The following is a 20,422-nucleotide window of genomic DNA, read 5'->3' on the forward strand; positions in this document are numbered from 1 at the left end:
ACATAGGCAAAGAGAAAATGAAGTAGACATGCCTCCTTGGTCTGCTACCACTGGCTGTCCTGTTTAGCCCAAGAATCACAACATATTAATGCAAAATAAACTCCAATTTCAACTCATTTTTCCTGGAATTTTAAAGCTGTTGCCCAATTCAGTGTGACCATGGTATACACATAGAGGTTCCTTTCAGTAAGACAAGGAAGGCTTAAGTTGGTTTCTATTCATGGCTACTAGTCACATCTTCACAGAACATCACACTCCCAAAAACGCACAGGTCTCTGCACAAGGTCCCTGTGAATCAACCAAAAATAAGGTTGAACAGAGTAGAGGAAAGAAAGATTTAAGTTCCATGGAAGCCAAGCCCAAAGTTCATCTAAGATGATGAATTTTACCTCTCTGAAGAGGACAAAAATAACAAGGGCACCTCAGTAACTGTGCTTTAACTGAAGTTTTTAATGGGGATGGATACAATCAATACATTGTAAGCCAGTTAACAATTTTCATTGAATTCTTATTACTTTAGTGAATAAATTAATGGTCAGCTGGACAAAAAAATAACCTCAAGGAAGGAGTAAAGATATTACAAATCCCTTGAGGAGCTCTTCCACTGCTAGTTGCTGTCATCATTAATACACACCCAGGACTGCATTGCTATGGTGCTTCTGTTACTCCAAATGCCTCTACTGCAGTACCTGCAGTATTTCCATTACTAACTCATTTAATGTCTTACACTCCATTATCAGATGGGCAGCGCTTTGGTAGAGGTGTGGCAAAAGATTCTTTGCTTTCTGTCAATGCTCGTGGCTGATGGACAAAAACACTGAACCTGACACCTTGGTTTGCCGCTGCCCTCACAAACCCACTATTTGCAGTCATGGTGATGGCTTTTAAAGTGTCTCCTGTCCCAAAAATGGCTAGAGAGCGGCTGTTGATTTTTGAACTAGCCACTAGTCCTAAGGCACGGTCAGAGGGCTGATCTGGCACCACGTTAATTCTTTTAACAAGCAATGCAGCTCGCTCTTTCTCCCCAGGTCCTCCCAGCGTTTCCAAGATGGACTGAAAATCTCTGACAGCAGATTCACAGGCAAAGAGCTCTTTTCCTTCCATGAACTCCTTCAGCTGAGGCAGGACTCTCTCCCTTCTTTCTTGGGCTGCTTGCTCTGTCAGCACTTTTTCTTTGAAGACAAAGTAGCAGCCACCATAGCTCAGCGCAGAGACGTAGGTGATTAAGGTAGTGATGTCCAAATTAACTCTGTTGCAGACGTCTACTTTGATCTGGGTAGGGAAAGCAATGCTGGCCACTAAATTGTCCCGGTCCACTCTCGTCACCTGCAGGAGTTCAGGGCCTTCTTCATCTGATTCACTGGAGTTAAGATGCTCGTTTTCTGCAGATGGTTCTACCAGTGAGTTCACAGCCACAACATCTCCTCTCACAGATATTCCCATCTCCTTGAGCCTCTCTGCCATGGGACTGGACACGCTGTTGTAGAATGCAAAGATGATGTGGGGATTGCTGTACTCCACTGGCTGCTGACGGCTCGCTTGCAGGAAGTCCTCTGCCTGCTCAATGACACTTTTGTCACCATACTGGCCTCTTCCCAGCCAGATGTTATGCAGGGCCTCAGCTTTACGACCGATGGCCTTCACCCACGTGTGACCCCCGTTTGCGACGACATCCACCACCAGCGTCTGTTTGTCTCCAAACCTGTCCTCATAAGCAAAGACATGGAGCACGCTGACAACATCCTCCAGGTTCTCTGCTGACTGAATAATGGCTTGGAGGTGGGTAAGGTTTGTACTCTGCAGATGGGTTTCTTTAATTGCCACTTTCCCTGCCTCTACCTTGTGTAAGAAATTCAGCTCAGCCTTCAGCTTCCCACATAGCTTTGCCCCACCTTCTATTCTCCTCTTCTGGGACTTGGAAAGGGCTTCTGCTCTCTTAATCAAGTCTTTGGCAACAGCAATTCTTTCACAAAGCAGTGACTGCACAGACATGTTGGAAACATTATTTCTGTCAAGTGAGAACAAAGGAGAAGATTGTTAATGTATGGCCAAGAATAAAGACAGTCAAAAGAGTTCTTTCTAACAGTATACACTCCAGTCTTGCTGTAGATTTTAGTGCAATAGCTATTGTAAAGCACAAGCAACTAGAACCTCAACGCAAAGTCCTGGTGATGAGTTCAATCCCTTTCCTTCACCTTTAGAGATCCAACCTGCAGCCTCAGAAGACCCCAGTTCTCAGCTAGGCAGCACTTAAGTCTACACACAGAGCTTGCAAGCTTGTGGTTTCCCTCCACCTGCCATGTAAGAGACCTTCAGTCAGCCAGTCAGAGGGATGTTAACTCTCACAGTTCATTTGCAAAAGCTGCCATCTAGAGCAAAATTAGAATGCCATAAGCATTCCTATGTTAATGTTAATGCCATAAGCAAATCTTGCCTCTCCCTATCATCACACTTACCACTAAAATTAAAAGCTACTCACCATGCTTACACATACCCAGCTTTCAACCTGCATTGCTCAACTCAGTACATGAACCCCTCAGAGAGTGGTGAAGCACTGGGACAGGCTGCCCAGAGAGGTTGTGGATGCCTCATCCCTGAAGTGGTCAAGGTCACAGTCAGGTTGGATGGGGCTTGGAGCTACCTGGTCTAGTAAAAGGCACCACAGTAAAAGGTGTCCCAGCCCACAGCAGAGTGGTTGGAACTAGATGATCTTTAATGTCCCTTCCAACCCAAACCATTGTATGTTTCTATTACACAGCCTCAGAACAGACTATGATTTGTAATTCTAGTATCAACAGAATCTCTATGCTAAAATTGCTATGTTTTCTAATTCTACTAAGAGATTTGTTGAGTTGCTTCTGATAAATCTATTCTTTCAATCTGTATTACTTTAGTAGGCCTTCCTTGAGGAAAGTATGATTGGAATTCCTTTACTGAATATGTGCTGTCTTTGAAAATGTAGGATTCCTACTACACCAAACAATAGCATATTTAAGACAATAACCACTATGAATAATGAAATTAATAAATTTTGACTCCTGTCTACAAGTATAAACACTGTGATTCTTCCTATAACTCTTATCTAATATGCATGTTGAAGTAAACTATACTGGTGTTAAAGGACAAGACAAATGAAATTCCAGCTGAAAAGGAGCAACAGGACATGGCCTGGTCCTACAACTCAGTGGCCTGCCTTCAAACAGGGAACCTCTCTGACCCTCTGTCCAAGTGGACACTGCCAGCATTAACTGCTACTGGCCAGGTCTGTATCCAGCATCAGCAACATCTCCTCCTGCCTCTTCACGGCCAAGAATCCTGACGCCTTCCGACACGACTTACTAACTCTCTTCGGGTCCCAGGACGCCACAAAAATCAGCCTTTGTCCCTCCAAATCTCTGCCACTGCCACAAGCTCACCCTTGCACGTAATGCAACGAGTAAAATCTCACGACTAGTAACTGCGCACCTCTCCCCACAGCAGCTACAACTCCAACACACACGCTTCAAGACAGAACGTAAATCAAGAGCTGCAGTGACAGTAAGACCACAGAGGCAACTACTTTTTCTGCACAACTGCGCGGTGGCGCCGCTATCAACCAGAGTCACACAGAGTCCCTCGCTCTACGGGCCGATCTGCCCTGGGCAGGGACTGGCGGCCCTCCCCTCCCCTCCTCTCCTCTCCTCTCCCCCGCCCGCGGCCTGGCCTCTCTTCCCCTCCTCTCCTCTCCCCCGCCCGCGGCCTGGCCTCTCTTCCCCTCCTCTCCTCTCCCCCGCCCGCGGCCTGGCCTCTCTTCTCCTCCTCTCCTCTCCCCCGCCCGCGGCCCGGCCGCTCCGCCATCACGTGTGCTCCGCGCCGGGGAGGCCGCGCCGCCATCTTGGTTGAGGGCACGGCGCCCTCAGCGCTCGCCCGGCCCGGCTCGGCCCTCCCCCGGCTGGCCCCGGCCGTGCCCTCGGCCCACACGTCGGCCCCAGCGGAGCGCACGGAGCGGGACGCCGGCCCTTGTCCCTCCTGTCCCCCAGCCACTGCCGGGACGGAACATGCTCGGCCCGCCTCGCCTCTCTGGAGGCTCCCGGCCCCGCTCCCTCCCCCTCTCGCCAGCCCCCGCAGTCCGTACTCACAGCCCGGCGGCCGCAGCCCTCGCCCCGGGCTGGCGTGGCGTGTCGCGCCCGGCCCAGCGCGGCACCTCCCCCGGGCCGCCGGGCGGGGACAGCCGCACCACCCGCCTCGCTCGCCGGCCCCAGCCCGCCCGGCCTGGCTCTGCTCCCCGGCCTGCCCGCGGGTTATCGCAAAAGCCCTGCCAGGGCGAAATGCATTACAGCAGGTCAGACGCAGTCTCAGACTATTCTGAGTTGCAAGGAGCTCACAAGGATCGTTGCGTCCAATTTTGAATATTGTCTAAAAAAACACTTGAACTGTGTCAGGCTTGGTGCTGGGGAGCCTGTTCCAGTGCCCAACCACCCTGTGTGCGATGAATTTCTTTCTAATACCAACCTAAACCTCCCTAAACACAGCTCTAGGCCAGTCCCTCGGTCTCTCACTACAGAGATCAGCGCCTGCCCCTCCTCTGCCCCTCATGAGGAAGTTGTAACCGCGATGAGTTCTCCCCTCAGCCTCCTCCAGGCTGAACAGACCAAGTGACCTCAGCCACCCCTTTCAGGGCTTCCCCTCAAGCCCTTCACTATCTTTGTTGCTCCCCCTTGGACGCTCTCTAGTAGCTAAATTTGAGTGTGGTGCCCAAAACAGCACACAATATTCAATGCGAGGCTGAAATAGCACAGAGTAATGGGAACAAACAGGCCAGAGGCAAGTTAGCCTTGTACTTCTAACTTCACTGGAGAAGCAGCAGCTCCATGCATGTTGGATCTGTGCACGCTGGGTCCCTTACGTTTGGACAAAAATGGGCTGTACTAAACCATTCTGTGAATGTGTGAGCAAGTGTCCCCAATATTTGCCCCAAGCTGCAGCCTGCCTCCATGCAGCAGACACAGCCATGGTCCCACTCCTCTCCCTGCAGCAACATTCCCTTACAGCGTGGGAGAGACTTGCCACTTCTTGCAGGGAGATGATCTCTACTTGTCTGAATGATTTCACAGGATCTGGAAAGCAACAGAAAGCCAAAGCAAGTTGTAAGAGGCTTACTGCACTTGTATGTCCTTTCCTGTAGGTGATGGCACACTAGAAGAGGCTGCCTGGAGAGGTTATGGAGTCTCCCTCACTGGAACTATTCAAGAACCATCTAGACACAATCCTGTGCCCTCTGCTCTAAGATGATCCTGCTTGAGCAGGGAGGTTGGACCAGATATTACCCTGATGATTCTGTGACTTAAAGTAATAACTTCTTTAAATAAATTTACTGTTCTCAGATCCCAATCCCACTTGTTATATAAAGCCCAATTCTCACAGGTGTCACATATCCTGAGAACCTTGGAGCAGATCCTCTTCCAGGATAAGAAAATCAACATTACATGCTTCAAGTGACGAGTGTCTTCTTTTTCTCCTTTCAGATGACTGCATTAATAAGAACAAGTTAAATGACACAAAGTTATAATTCATAGTGCGGTGAAGTAATCAAGCCTGCAATTTGTCATGTCTCACAAAGAAACAGTGTTTGTCTGTCTTATTGCATCTTGACCCCTTCATGCAGTTTCTACAAAATATATATAAAAAAAGCTAATCTCATGTAACTAAACGGTGTGCTTCTTGAAAATTACCACAATCACCATAAACTTGTTAATCCACTGCACTAATATTGCTCACTCCTGAAGTGATTTGAGAAATACATCAAGTTAAAAATACTTAACTCCTTAAAGATTTTAAATGGAAAAATATGTTACTTAGTTCTCTGCAGTTTAAAGATTTACCTTTAAATAGCAGATAAAATTTAGCTACTATTCTAGATATGCAGTTAAAAAAAGAACCCCACACTTAAAAGAAAACCACACCCTACGCCACCTTCCCCATCAGAGCAGCATAGTATCAAGGTCTATCTGACTACAACTAAGAAGATTATCTAATACTCTAAATAAAGCCCAAGTTCAAAATATTATGCATATTGCTTCCAAATTACACCAAGTGCCATGATCTCTGATTCACTGCAGGGTTTAAGTATTACCAGGGAGCTTTGGGACTCAGTTCTTAAGGGTGTGAGAAGAGTCACCAGCTTGGCTCATCAAAGTGAAAACCACCGGCAGTAGACTACCGAGACCTACTCCCATCCTTTAACACAAAACAAGGAGTAGTTTACCATGGTTTGAAACTTGCTTTGGTTTCAGCTACCCTTCATAGGGGGTTCTATGCTCATCAACTGTTTCTATTAGCAGAGACAAATAAATCACTGCAGTCAATTTCTGAAGTACCTACACACATTTTTGCATATGGAAAACTCTTGAATATTTATACAGCATTAAAAACCTAAGTATGCGTAAATAATTCTAAACCAAAGATGCAGAAATATAAGGCTTTCAGTTTCAGATCTGAGTTGTTTTATTTTCTCTAGAATAAGAATCAGAGTACGTCCTGGTTTTCAGAGTAAAATACTCAAAAAGTGATCTAGCAGAACTCTTAATGAACCAGTTAGACAGAGCTTTTATTTCTGACATTAGGAAATAAAACTTCATTTATGGCATGCTTCAGAAATTCTTATTCACCTGATGATAACATAAACCATCAGAAGACAGGTCAATCAGCTTATACACTACTTCCTACTCATATTCTGTATTTTCTCTGTTAGTTATGGCTGGCTGAAGTGGGACCTGCCAGGCTGCTCCCCTACAACCTTAGCCTTACATACAAGCAGACTGACCCAGCTACACTCCCAGTTCATTATCAACATTTTAACAATCAGATTGCTTTAAAAAATAGAAGATCTGAAAGCAGTGATGTAAATGGCAAATGTATATTTATCCTGTTTCTTTTGTAGTAAATGTAGGTTTTCATGACTTGAACAACTCTACACATGTAACAAATGTATTGATACATCCACACAATGATATCTGTAAAAGTCATGGTGCACAAATGAAATGCTCCTTTCATTACATCTTTAAAATTATCTTGCAAGTTGGAAAATGCTTTAGCACAATTCAAGGGATAAAGTAATTACATTACATACTCTCATTCTGTTTTGTAAATCCCATTGATTTTTATTGATGGTGATAAATGCATTTAGTTTTCAGTAAGAGTTACTACTTCTACTTCTCCTAGCAATATTTCAAGATTGAAAAGGTGCAATTTCTAGGGCCAAGAAAATAACTCAAGTAAAACAAGTTCTTGTGACATAAAGGCTAGGATGGTCAAAAGCAGAGGTTTAATTAGAACACGGTACACACCTGGAATGGAAGACTTTCCTGTCCATTTGTGAAAGTACATGATCTTTTGCACCACATAAAACTATTTCTGGAGGCTAATTAACATTTAAACAATATTTCAAAGTGAAAAAATTATCCTGTCACTTAACATTTAAATTTTTTAAAAGAAGGCTGAATGTAAGTTAGCTGTATGTGAAAAACTGTTTCCTCAAAAATAAGGATACTGAAACCTAAGCTTTATGTAGATAAACAATCTGGGATTGAAAAGACACGCAGACACCTTCCCCCAAAACAATGGTCTTTGATTTTATTCTTTAGCCTTTTTCAAGCTGTCACTATAACTTTACATTTTGTACAGTATTTTGTGTATCAAGGGAAAGAATTATCTTTAACAAGATTCCATGTATTACAATTATCAAGGACCGTTGTATTTGCACCCATGATGTTTAAAAAATCTCTCAGACAAACCATGTAGAAATAAGTATGCAAAAACTGCAAAGAAAAACATTTAAGTAGCCAAAATTAAAAAGACCTTTGTGTGAAACACACAGTCTAGCTCGGTTTCTACTAGGCTATTGCAGCCAAGTAGTCCTTAACCTCAGTTGGAGTGAGCCTCCTAAAACCAGCTTCATTACAGATGCCAACTTCAATGTTGTCTTCTGTCATTTGTCCTTCAAAGCTCTCCTATTAAAAAAAAAACAACAAACGACAGTTCAGTAAATCGTATCAGTGAAGACATAAGAAACTTCTTTCCTAAATACTTTGCTAACCTTTAGTGTTAAGATAGCTGTATGAATGGCATCTTCAAGCTCCAAATCTTCATTGTATCTGTGAACAGACATTCATTTATTTCAGCACAGGACAAAAACCTTTACAAATTTTAATAACCCTGGAGTCTCTAAAATCCCCAAAACTATTAAAATCTTTCTGTTTCTCATACAAATATTAATTGTAAACATAGTGGCATTAATAACAGAAGTTATTATTTGTTTTAAAAAAATCCCTTTTTCTACTGCTGCAAATACACTGAATAAAATGTTTATTCCACTCAAATAATTCTACTTAAACACATAAGTTGGATTTTAAATAAATCAAACTTCCTGTGCATGCATAAACAAGTACACCAGAAGCATCACACCTTAAGCATTTTAAAACTTTGTTCTTACAATTTAAAAAGTGTGCACTTTTTTAGATCTGGCTATTTTATATGGAACCTGAACAAAACACAGTATCCTTTCAGAGAACATCAAATACATTACCTTTTCTCAAGAAATGTTTTCCCATTTACGTAATTTTTTCCCATTGCTGTTGCTTTCCAGGCAAAATAAGCTCCCTGTAAAAGCAACAATACGTTGATTGAATTGCTTTTTGTAACTTAGTGAAACATTATGTATTCAATTACTTGGTAAAAAAGTACAGAAGCAATTCTTAAAATACTGAGTGTTCTGAGACCACAGGAGAGAATTCTGGATCATACTGAGAGAAATTTTATATGGGAACATATTCTGTGAAACTGTACAAAGTGTGTACTGGGCCCCACCTAATTTCACCCTCCTGCTACTTTGAAAGATGCATTTAGTATGTCATTAGCATGGATTTGGGATTCCTTAAATGGAAATGGTATGTTGGCCTTTGAGAAAGTGTACACCCAAATCCTTACTGAGGCTCACCCCACATATTCTTCTGAAGATAAAGTGACTTGTTGCAAATCAACCATCTGACTTATGCTCACTACTACCAAGATATTTAGTCATGGATTGTCTTATCTCCTCTGGCATGAAGACCATCAGCCTCAATCAAACTAACTGAAACAAGGCATCTGTATTTTGCTTTTTACAATGGAGCATCAGGCAATTCAAACCACTGGCAGTTGCAATGATCACTACAATGACCTCATTTTTTCATCTGAAGCATTGCACCTCTTACATGCATCAAAGAGTAGTTTTTCTGAAGTGCAGTGCAAACTCAGCAAATAAACTATTTAAATTAACCACTGTCATTAAATACCAAAGCATGTGCTTTACATTTACAATACAACAGGTTTTGGCTTAACTTCCATTCAGTTTGGAGCATTATAAACAGTAAATTTCTTTTTCCTAGTATCTGTTGCAGAACACCATTTTTGCTGGCACTATCAACTACGTGGGAAGGTATGAAAATGGATGATCTTCCTCAGAAACAGCTGCCATCCCTCAAGCAGTATAAGAATATGTAAGCACAGAATGATGAAGGCTTGCTCCAAGAACCTACTGAAATGACCCATTTTGACTTCTGAAGCTATCTTTCATTCTAGCTCTGTATTATTATTCTCATCACAGAAAGTATTTCATGAGCACCTGCAAAGTTTCATATGTTTTATCAGAGCAGCAGAACTTGCAAGTGTAAGATACTTACAGATGGATCTGACTGAAATAAATACGGCCGCCCTTCATTCCAGCCACATATTAGCAGTGATACACCAAAGGGACGAACACCACTACAGGAACATAAAACATAATAAATTAACCAGTGAAAGTCAAAGGTGACTAATTATTTTGGGTGTTTGTCTTCTCCCCAGACCAGGGCTGTAATGAGAACAAGTCAACCAACTGAACAAAACCAAAGTGTCCTGCCTTGGCTGACATGTTTGTGTGCAAGATGTGGAGACCCATTCTCACACACTGCCAGTCACTGCTCCTCCCCTTGGGACACTTTTCCACAAAAATTCCTATCACTGGGTAGCTGTTACTCATTACATTTAAACAACACAATCTTTCTAAGCAATTCTTCAATTCCAGCACGTACCCAGACTGCGTGTACTCCTGCATCACAGAAGCAATTCTCTGTACTAGCTGAGCTGTTGGAATGGGCTCATGATAAACCAAGTAATACTGCTGGGCCAGCTTCCGAGCTCTGTGCACAAGTACTCTGAAAACAGAGACCAAAGAACTATGTCAAGAATATTTCAACTAGAACTGGAAAGTCATAATAGTAAATATCTATTCAGGAGTTGTATATCTGACATAACATCAGTGTAAGAACATAAGGCCGTGCTGAGCTATCTTTATCAACCAAGTAATTGCTGAAATATTAGAAGTAAAAGTAAGGCTGAATTACACTGCTTTCATTCTTTGGATACAAAGTTATTTGACAAGTGAATGAATATATTAAGAAAAACTTCAAGTGAATGTCATTTACAGTGCAATATAGTTTATGACACGCACTTAGAAAGAAACAGCTAATTGCCACCTTTTACTTAAACTTCCTGTATGAATATGCATCTAAATGGTGAGCAAACAAAATGTTTTAATACCTGTAATCTGGACCCATACCACTGTACACTAAACCTATATGTTTGGTAATTGGTTCTACTTTGTGGACACTCCTTTCATCATACAGAATGGATTTCTGCTTCTTCTCAGTTGCCAACACCACTCCATTTGCAGCTGAAAAAGAACAAAAAATTTCTTTAAAAATTAAATTAAAATTAGCAATCAAAACACAGAATAAGCTTATTAAACTGTAAATTTCATCCTCTCTTTTTAAAAGCTGTTCAAGCTTACAATTAGGTTAAAGAGGGATACTTTGATGAATACACGCAACACATTGTTTCTTTTTTTATATAACCATACCGCTCCCATAATCCCATTCTAAAGATTTTGTGTAACATTAATAATTAAGCAATCTAAGTAACTTTTTTTTTTGTGTTATTTCTCTATATATGGAAAGGAACACTCAAAAAAATGCCAAAACCGAACATCTACCAGCTGAATGTCTCCAAAATCACACAAAAAAAGAACCCCAGGAACATTAAACCCATTAAAACACGTAAAAAATCCACTGAAAGAGTAACAAAATATGTAATAGAAAGAAAGATAAAGAAGAATCCAATACAAAGGACTCAGTACATGATCCAAACTGGTTTAGTTCTCTCAAAAAATAGTCAAAATCCCAAATCTGTCAATAAAGTATTTTCAGGACATACCTTTAATTCCAACTGATGGAGCTCCTGCAGCTACTGCAGCCAAAGCATATTCAATCTGAACAAGCTTTCCAGAAGGACTAAAAAGGAAAATGCAAAATAAAGTTTTCCACTCAGTAGGAAAAATCTTCAGGGCATGTCATGACTTTCTACAGAAATTAAATTGTAATTTCCAAATTTTTTGTGTGGTTTCCAAAAGCTCTCAAGACACTGATGTTCACTGCTGAAAGGAACCAGCAAAATGCAGCTATGCTTTTTGACGGAATATCCATTCCATTCCCGGGTATTCCTGCATTTTGTTTTAACAATCCCTGTTACTCTGGTAATGGATGCAGAATCATGGAAAAGAGCTGCAGGTGTCAAGCGAAGTAAGTTACAAAGTAACTTGTTCAGAAGGACAGGGTGGAGGGGTCAATTCTCCATCCCCAGGAAAAAGGACACCAGAGAGCCACTCACTGGACAAGTGATTTTTCAAGTGTATCTGTTCTCTAGGCTGTATTTCAAACACTACTGCTTTAATAGCTGCAGAATTAAAATGGGATATTATGTAACTCAGTGCTTAGATGATGAAAACAAAGCAAGCAATAATCAATCAGTGTAGTCATTTATACACTGAGGAAACAGGGAATAAGGGCGACAAAGTAGTAATTCTGGCTTTTCCACTACAAAGCGCAACAAATCAGAACAATCATTCCAAGCACATAGTGCTTCTGTAAAATACAAAAAGTTTGTAACTCCCTTAGGAAACCATTTCTGACAACTAATAAAGAATTCAATCTACTTGAGCAGAGCAAGCATGTTGGGCTGCTTCCATCCATTAAGAGCATTCTTTTCATCATTTTAGGTGGCAAACTGCTTCATTTGCTCAACTGAACAAGCTTTTAGCAATTCTTTTTGCAATTACATAGTGTGACTCTCGGATGAGATTAAGGAGACACTTCACCACGAGCAGCATAAAGATCTTGTGTCCAGTTTTTCTTTTTTCTATATGCAACGTAAGTCTGAATACCTTAATAGTTTCAAAAATGAATGGAAGATAATTTCCTTTATTCTGAATTAATCTTCAGTCTAGGTATTAGAGCAACACCCCAACAGACACCGCTCCAATAGCATATTCACTCTGTGCATGCCATCATTCCACATTCAGGCTGCGCACGACACCAAGTGCAAGGAGAGCAGTGACTGCCAAGTGTAGCAGGAAGGAATACGAACTATTTTAAAACTCATCTGCTTCACTCATTCCCATATCTGCAAAGCTTGTTCTGAAGCAAGCCCTCAGGACACCACAGCTCAGCTGTCATCACCCATTTCCAGTTCGCTCAGAATCACAGAGGTATCCCCCAGCCTATAGAGTGTGTGCTGATCCCGAGTTTGCTGGGTAAAGCACTCGCTGTAAGGTACTACCCGTGTCGAGACAGATCTCAACGCGGTCCTACAGCAGCTCTGTCTCTCAGCAAGGAGGGACACAAGCGGCGCCCGCGCTGGGGCCGAGGTCAGCGACAGACACCGGGTGGGATGCAGGGCGCTCCCCGCCGCCCTTCAGGAAGCCTCTGGAGAGTCCCCTCGGCCGCCTGACCCCCTCCGCTCTCCCACCCAGGTCCAGCCCCCGCTGCCTCCAAGCGCTCGCAGGCCCGATGACTCTGCAAAGCGCCCCCTCGGTCCCGCCTCGCCGCCGCCGGCAGGCAGCCCCGCTCGGGCTGCGCGCCCTTCTCCCGCTGGCCCGGCAGTCCGCCAGCCTCTGCCCCCGAGCCCACAGCCGCCCTTTCCCCGGCACCTGAAGGTGGTCAGGGAGAAGCTGTAGCCGCGCTCCGCCATTTTGGCACCAGCCCTGCGCTCCCCGCGCCGGCTCCTCGGCGCAGGCGCGGATGCCGCTCCCGCTCCCAGAGCGAAGGCACGGCGAGCGCGCTGATTGGCGGCTGGTGGCCGGTGCCTGAGCGTGCCGGGATACGGTTGGCGGGGAGGCGAGCCGTGAGGCATACTGGGAGTTTGAGTCCTCCATCCTCCTCCCACCGCCCCGCCCTCCAGGTAGCGAGGGCAGTGCTGGGATGTGGAGTCCTGGTCCTGTCTCCCTGCAATGTCGTGACAGGCCGAGGGCACTCGGTTTCCCAGAAGGCTCAGGAACAGGGGCACCTCCCTCGAGGGCTGGCGGGGCCGTGTGGGGTTATGGCGGTGCTGGTGCTGGTCCGCTCTCCGCTGCCGCGGCTTCGCGCTCTGCTCCAGCGCTGCTGGGGGCGGCTGGAGCGCGGCCTCTGGCCGGGTGTCTTCGGGGGCCAGAGCCCGCCCTGGGGTAGGTCCCGGCCTCTTCTCCACCCAGCTGAAGGAACTGGTCGCGTTCCTGTGTCATCTATCTTGGGAAGGGTTTGATGATCTCAGAGGTGCCTTCCAACGCCATCAATTCTGTGATTCTATGAGAGGGCTGAGGGACTTGTGCTTCTGAAGGGCGGAGGGAGCGAGGGTGCTGGGATCCGTGAGGGAGCGGGGCGGGGCGCCGGGCTGGCCTTGTTCGGAGCGACGGCGGCATCCTTGTGTTTCCTCGGCCGCACGGAAATGGGGCTTGGCTGTAAGCAATTTCTTTCTCGCAGAATCACAGATTATGGGGAGCTGGAAGGGACACACAAGGGTCAGTAAGTCCCAAGAGTCACACCATGAGCGTTGTCCAGACGCTTGCTGAACTCTGTCAGGCTTGGAGCTGTGGCCACTTCCCTGAGGAGCCTCTTCCAGTGTCCAGCCACCCTCTGGGGGGAGAACTTTTTTCTTAATGTCTGACCTAAATCTCTCTTGACTCAGTTTCGTGTCATTTTCTCGAGTCCCGTCGCCACAGATAAAAGATCGATGCTTCCCCTCATGAGGAAGTGGTAGACTGTGATGAGGTCTCCTCTCAATCTTCTCCAGGCTGAATAGAAATAACCTCACCTGCTTCTTGTATGGCTTCTCCTCCAGGCCCTTCACCATCCTCGAGGCCCTCCTTTGAATGCTGTATAAGAGCTTCTTATGTTGTGGTGCCCAAACTGCACGCCATAATCAAGGGAAAGCTGCACCACTGCAGATAGAGTGGGACAATCACTGCTCTCTTTCCCTTTCTCCTGCAGGACCAGCACTAGCTGTGCAGGGCCCAGCCCTTGTTCCACAAGGGGTGAAGGATGCCGAGGCGCCGAGCCCGCTGGAGAGCGTGCTGTGGATGGCGGCGCCCAAGCAGAGACGCACCATCGAGGTGAACCGCTGCCGCCGGAGGAATCCCAACAAGCTCATCGAGATAAAGGTAGGCAGCAGAGCCCTTGCTCTGGGGAGTCGTTGCAGAGGGAGGTACCGACTGGAAAAGCTCTCTGGACTTTGTTTATAAATTAATAAGCTTAAAAGGTACTGTAGTCTTTAAAAATCCTTTGTAGCGGGTACATTCATCATGTGTGACAGTAGTCTGAGGTTAAATAGACAGTGACACTTGAGGTGCAAGCCAACAAAATGTGAATTTTTGATTAAGAGATAGTGTAAATGGGAAAAGCCTACATTTTCTGTGCATCTAATTGAGTCCATAGGTCTTCCAGACATAATTAGGCATAATGACTTAGATGCTGAATTTATAGGCTATTTTTTGTAGTAAGCATTTGACATAGCAACACATTACAGAAAAGTTGTGTAGAATACATTTTGAAATGGTAGATTAATTTCTCTAATTTAATATTTTTATTTGTAGTAGTTCCCTGTTTCTTTTTTTGTTGCTGTTCAAATTACAGAATTCCGTGTTTTCCGCTGTCATTTCAGAGGAACATAGATGTTTGCCCTGAATGTGGAAACTTGAAGCAGAAACATGTCCTTTGTGGCTATTGTTATGCAAAGGTCAAAGAAGAAACTCGACTGATACGGATGGAAATATACAAGAAGGAAGGAGGACCATTTAATACTCCAACTGTAGAGACTGTTGTCCTTTATGAAGGAGAAAAACCCACAGAAAAAGATGAAGGCAAGCGGATCATTGAAAGAGCCAGGAAGCGTCCATCTTGGTTTGTTCAAAATTGATGCTGTAGAATTAATGGTAGCAAAAAGTTGCTGCAGGAAGAGAGTTCATGATTTTCAAGAATGTTTTCCTCATTCCTTCAGTGTGAACAGAACTTCTCTGAACTTTTGGGAAGCTTGAATTTTGTGTTGTGCCATGTGATTTTACAGTCAGGTGTTGTTTTTCTAGCATGCAGTGGGAAATGCTACTCAGTGATACAGCAGTCAACAGAGAGAAATCAGGATCTGCCTTGGATTTGGCTATCTGCATACTGTACCCTGAATAATTTGTATGCTAATGTTCTATGCTGGTTTTGTAAATAACATCTTTTAAATTCATCAATGTAAAAAGTTTGGTAAAAAAAAAGTTTGGTAAGTGGCCCAGGGAAATTTGCTTTCTGATTTTGGCTGCTGCTCTTTTGGAGGGGAAAAAAATGTTTAAAAGTAATATTGATTAAAAACAAAGGTTATTTGCGAGGAAAGATGCAGTTATTTGATTATTTCCTTTGTGTGTATCTCTCCACAATGCTGCTTTTTGAGATAATTGGTGATAGTTGTAGGTTTGAGCAAAACAGTGGTTGCCATGTAGTAATTGCATTTTTTTTCTTTGCACTGGATGAAGGCTGAACGTTCCTTGCTATTGTCAGTATACAAGATAATTTTCTATCTTAAAGGGATGTGGAAGGTGTGTTTTTTCCCCTTCAGCTTACACTTGAATGAAAAACCAAACTGGAAATCTGTGGGTGGCAGGGGTCAAAGCTGTCTCTCTGCAGCTGTTCAGTAGTCTGGGTGGGTCAGTGTGCGCTTGGAAAACTGTTCACAGCCACGGTGCCTTCGGCTGGAGTCCTGGGCAGAGAGGAGGCAGCTCTGCCTCCACTCTCCACTGGTGCCCTTCAGAGGTGCAGTTGCAGCAGCTGCCTGGATTTTCACTTTGCTTTTAGGCACACAGCAGCACCACTGCATTAGGGGTTTAAGTCTGTCTTCAGTTTTTGTTTGGGATTTCAGTATACGCACAATACTCTCTGGTATTGTGGCTCAGCTACCCTAGTAGCTATTTGCTGCCAAAAAAATGCAAACCCACTCCAACCCTATCACAGAATCACTGGGTTGGAAGAGATCTTCAAGATCATCGAGTCCAACCCATGCCCTAACACCTCCAACTAAATCATGGCACCAAGTGTCACACCCAATCTTCTTTTAAACACATCCAGGGATGGTGACTCCACCACCTCCCCAGGGGAACGATTCCAATACTTTATCACTCTTGCCATAAATAACTTTTTCCTAATATCCAGCCTATATTCCCCTTGGCATAGCTTAAGACTGCACCCTCTGGTTCTGTCAGTTGCTGCCTGGTAAGAGACCAACTCCCACTTGACTACAGCCACCTTTCAGGAAATTGTAGAGAGTGACAAGGTCACCCCTGAGTCTCCTTTTCTCCAGGCTAAGCAACCCCAGCTCCCTCAGTTGTTCCTCACAGGGTTTGTGTTCCGAACCCCTCACCAGGCTTGTTGCCTCCTCTGGACATGCTCAAGCGTCTCAATGTCCTTCCTAAACTGAGGGGACAGAACTGGACACAGCACTCGAGTTGTGGCCTCACTAGTGCCAGTACAGGGGAAGAATGACCTCCCTGCTCCTGCTGGCCACACTATTCCTGATACAGGCCAGGATGTTATTGGCCTTCTTGGCCACCAGGGCACACTGCTGGCTCCTGTTCAGCTGGCTGTCAACCAGCACCCTCAGGTCCCTTTCTGCCTGGGCACTGTCCAGCCACACTGTCCCCAGCCTGTAACACTGCAGGGGATTATTGTAGCCAAAATGCAGGACTTGGCGCTTGGGCATGTTAAACTTCACCCTATTGGACTCTGCCCATCCATCCAACCATTCCAGGTTTCTCTGCAGAGCCCTCCTACCTTCCAACAGATCGACGCGCACTCTCAGCTTAGTGTCATCTGCAAATTTACCAATGAAAGACTCAATACCTGTTGCTATCGGTCTAGGATGCAGCGAAAAAATACAGCAGCATGACTTCCTTCCAAGGCAGAAAAGAAGCAAAAGCCTTTATTAAAGCAAGAACACTTTTATAGACTAGATCGCAGAACTGAGGATAGACTTGATTTCATTGGTGCAAGGAAGGTAACACACCTATTCATGTCTCTCATGCACCCTGCAGGTGCTTAATCTTTATTATTAATTCTTTCTCTTATGTTTTCCTTTGAGCAGCCTGAGAAAATCCAAGCTGCTTTTTCCCTGGCTTTCACCAGTATCCCACAAATACCCTCATCCATGTAATCAATACAAATATTGAACAGGACTGGCCCCAGCACAGACCCCTGAGGGACACCACTGGTGGGCAGCCACCAACTGGGTGCAGCACCATTCACCATCACTCTCTGGGCTGACCATCCAGCCACTTCTTAACCCAGCACAAAGTGCTCCTGTCCAAGCCACGGGCTGCCAGCTTTTCCATGAGTGTGCTGTGGGAGACAGTGCCAAAGGCCTCGCTGAAGTCCAGGCACACAACATCCACAGCCCTTCCTGCATCCACCAGGCAGGTCACCTGGTCATAAAAGGAGACCAGGTTGGTCAAACACGACCTACCCCTCTCATACCCAAGCTGGCTGGGTCTGATACCCTGGTCATCCTGTAAGTGCTGCCTAATGACACTCAGTATAAACTGTTCCATTACCTTACCTGGTACTGAGGTCAGGCTGACTGGCCTATAATTACCAGGATCCTCCTTCCTACCCTTTTTGTGAATGGGCATCACATTGGCCAGCTTCCATTGGCCAGCTTCCTGGAACCTCACCAGGTAGCCAGGACTGCTGGTAAATGATGGAGAGCAGCTTTGCAAGCTCATCAGCCAGCTCCCTGATCACCCTGGGATGGATCCCATCTGGTCCCATAGATTTATGAACATCCAAGCGGCTCAGTAATTCTCTAACTGCCTCCTCCTGGATAACAGGGGAACCATTCTGCTCCCTGACACATCTACCAACCCAGGAGGACAGTTGTCCTGAGGACAAGCCATCTTCCCACTAAAGAGGCAGAGAAGGCTTTAAGCACTTTTGCCTTCTCCTCATCCACAGTTACTAAGTTCCCTCCCTCATGTGATAGAGAACATAGATTGGTCTTACCCTTCCTTTTACCATTAATACATTTGTAAAAACATTTTTTGTTATCCTTTACAAAAGTTGCTAAATTAAGTTAGAACTGAGCTTTGGCCTCCCTAATTTTTTTTTCCCTACATGCCCTAGCTGCCCCCTTAAATACTTCCTGGGAGATCTGACCCTCCTTCCAAAGATGATATTTTATTCATAAGTTACTTCTGAACCTCATTGCCTATCCAGGCTGGACGTTTGCCTCATTGACACATCTTTCAGCACACAGGGACAGTCTGTTCCTGTGCCCTCAAGATCTCTGTTTTGAACTCTGTTTTGATGCACACCCGTCTTTCCTGAACTCCTTTGTTTTTAAGGGCTGCTTCCCAAGGAACTCTCTGAATAAGTCTCCTAAACAAGCCAAAGTCTGCCCTCCAGAAATCCTATGTAAAAGTCTAATTGATCTTCCTCCTGATTTCTCCAAATACTAAGAATTCTATAATTTCATTATCACGGTGCCCCAAGCACCTCCAGCCACCACATCTCCCACCAGCCGATCTCTATTTGCAAACAGGCCTAACATAGTCTCTCCCCTGGTGGTCTCACTTGCCAGCTGCAACAAAAGTTATCCTCCACACAATCTAAAAACTTCATGGACTGCCTTTTTTCTGCTGTAATAAGTTCCCAGCAGATGTCTTGTCTTGTCTCCTACAAGAAAAAGGGCTGGTGATCCTGAAACGATCTCCAGCTCCTCATAGAATAAATTGTCCACTTCTCCCTGATTGGGTGGAGGATAACAAAGTCCCAGTAGCATGTTAGCCTTGTTGGCCTTTCTTACCCGTAGGCATTCAACTTCATCATCTTAGTTTCAACATCCATGGCATCAAAAGCCTCCCTAATATAAAGGGCTACCCCTCCACCTCTCCTTCCTTTCCTATCTCTTCTGAAGAGCTTGTAGCCATCCAGTGCAGTGCTCCAGCTATGTGAGTCATGCCACCACGTTTCCGTGAAAGCGACTACATCAAAGCTCTGCTGTTGCACCATGGCTTCCAGCTCTTTGTTTGTTACTCATGCTGTGTGTATTGGTATACATGCACCTCAGCTGGGCCACTGATTTCACCCCTAGCTCAGGCTTACCACCCTTGGGTCTGCTTTCAGACAGCCCAACTGCATCCCCTTCTCCTTTCAAACATAGTATAAAGCCCTCTCAATGGGTTCTGCCAGTTTGAGCTAAAATCCTTCTGCCCTTAACAGAGAGATGGAGCCCATCCAGTTCCTGCAGGCCAGGTGCCATAAAAGTTGCCACATGATCAAAGAACCCAAAATTTTGCTGATGACACTAACCCTGGAGCCACTTGTTGGGAATATGGGCTCTCCTATTCCTTTCATTGTTTTTCTCTGTCACCAAAGGGACTGCTCCCTTCAGCAGAACACTACCTGTGTCTAGGCTGTCCCTCCATTTCCTTGGCACTTGAGTGCATGTGCTCCTTTTCTTCTTGGTTCAGGGTGCTGTGCTGACTTAGAACTGTTCCCTTGTTTTCTACATCATGGCTTTTTTTCGTGGGGATGTCCCCGTAGGGATCTTCTGTCAGGATCAGAAAAGTGGCAATATGGACTGTAGGAATATGAATGTAGAGGACACAGGACCACACGTTCTACAATAGCCTTCATTTGTAGTTGGCTGAACTCCTTATGCCTGCTTAAGGAGTGGGCTGGTGTGTGCTGGAATGTTTCACTTCTACTTTTCTTGCTCTGGATCCCATGCTTTGAAGCATAACTGGTAGTAACAGATGTTAGTGGAGATATTACATTTCCTCCATAAGGCAAGGTCATAATGAAAGCTGATAAGTGTAAATTGATGCCATTCAGTTGGCAGTATCCAAGCAAACAACATAAGTCCTTTTGATTTGTCCAAACAGGATTTAGTCCAGTCGTGTCTATTTTTTGCTTGTTCAGAAGTGAAGCTGATAAAAGGTGTCCAGCAGGATGTGGAGTGAAAAGCTAACTTTTGACAGAGCTGCATGGGATGAGACTGACACATTAGAGGTGAGATTAGCCAAGCAGTA

At 44.7% G+C, this 20,422-nt stretch overlaps 3 protein-coding genes across 5 annotated transcripts; 1 reads left to right on the forward strand and 2 right to left on the reverse strand.

The window, feature by feature from the left end:
• Positions 1-430: 430 nt before the first annotated feature.
• C2H7orf25 (chromosome 2 C7orf25 homolog) lies at positions 431-4,228 on the reverse strand. 3 transcript variants are annotated; one of them, XM_056482930.1, is made up of 2 exons: positions 4,119-4,228; positions 431-2,008 (listed from the first exon to the last, which is right to left on the reverse strand). In XM_056482930.1, exon 2 carries the CDS (start codon positions 1,990-1,992, stop codon positions 724-726), a length of 1,269 nt encoding a protein of 422 aa, XP_056338905.1. In that variant the 5' UTR covers positions 1,993-2,008; positions 4,119-4,228; the 3' UTR covers positions 431-723. The 3 variants fall into 3 exon arrangements, with proteins under 3 accessions (XP_056338905.1, XP_056338904.1, XP_056338903.1); XM_056482929.1 differs by having other exon boundaries at positions 4,115-4,197; XM_056482928.1 differs by lacking the exon at positions 4,119-4,228 and adding an exon at positions 2,480-2,497.
• Positions 4,229-7,585: 3,357 nt separating this feature from the next.
• On the reverse strand, positions 7,586-13,189 carry PSMA2 (proteasome 20S subunit alpha 2). The gene is made up of 8 exons (XM_056482931.1): positions 13,040-13,189; positions 11,269-11,345; positions 10,597-10,729; positions 10,089-10,211; positions 9,699-9,780; positions 8,564-8,637; positions 8,075-8,132; positions 7,586-7,988 (listed from the first exon to the last, which is right to left on the reverse strand). The coding sequence occupies exons 1-8, from the start codon at positions 13,078-13,080 to the stop codon at positions 7,872-7,874; spliced, it is 705 nt and encodes a 234-aa protein (XP_056338906.1). The 5' UTR covers positions 13,081-13,189; the 3' UTR covers positions 7,586-7,871.
• Positions 13,190-13,309: 120 nt separating this feature from the next.
• MRPL32 (mitochondrial ribosomal protein L32) lies at positions 13,310-15,737 on the forward strand. Its single transcript, XM_056482932.1, has 3 exons — positions 13,310-13,552; positions 14,355-14,524; positions 15,025-15,737. The coding sequence occupies exons 1-3, from the start codon at positions 13,429-13,431 to the stop codon at positions 15,277-15,279; spliced, it is 549 nt and encodes a 182-aa protein (XP_056338907.1). The 5' UTR covers positions 13,310-13,428; the 3' UTR covers positions 15,280-15,737.
• Positions 15,738-20,422: the final 4,685 nt, after the last annotated feature.

This window comes from Oenanthe melanoleuca, chromosome 2, assembly GCF_029582105.1.
Source record: "Oenanthe melanoleuca isolate GR-GAL-2019-014 chromosome 2, OMel1.0, whole genome shotgun sequence".
NCBI classification, from domain to species: domain Eukaryota; kingdom Metazoa; phylum Chordata; class Aves; order Passeriformes; family Muscicapidae; genus Oenanthe; species Oenanthe melanoleuca.

Excerpts from the sequence above, each read along its gene's own strand:
- C2H7orf25 (XM_056482930.1), bottom strand. The coding sequence starts at position 1,992 with ATGTCTGTGCAGTCACTGCTTTGTGAAAGAATTGCTGTTGCCAAAGAC.
- PSMA2 (XM_056482931.1), bottom strand. The coding sequence starts at position 13,080 with ATGGCGGAGCGCGGCTACAGCTTCTCCCTGACCACCTTCAG. Across the intron at positions 10,212-10,596 it reads GGTATGGGTCCAGATTACAG|AGTACTTGTGCACAGAGCTC; the intron begins GTATTAAAACAT and ends CTCTGTTTTCAG. Across the intron at positions 8,638-9,698 it reads TATTTCAGTCAGATCCATCT|GGAGCTTATTTTGCCTGGAA; the intron begins GTAAGTATCTTA and ends TTGCTTTTACAG.
- MRPL32 (XM_056482932.1), top strand. The coding sequence starts at position 13,429 with ATGGCGGTGCTGGTGCTGGTCCGCTCTCCGCTGCCGCGGCTTCGCGCT. Across the intron at positions 13,553-14,354 it reads GGGCCAGAGCCCGCCCTGGG|GACCAGCACTAGCTGTGCAG; the intron begins GTAGGTCCCGGC and ends TTTCTCCTGCAG. Across the intron at positions 14,525-15,024 it reads ACAAGCTCATCGAGATAAAG|AGGAACATAGATGTTTGCCC; the intron begins GTAGGCAGCAGA and ends CTGTCATTTCAG.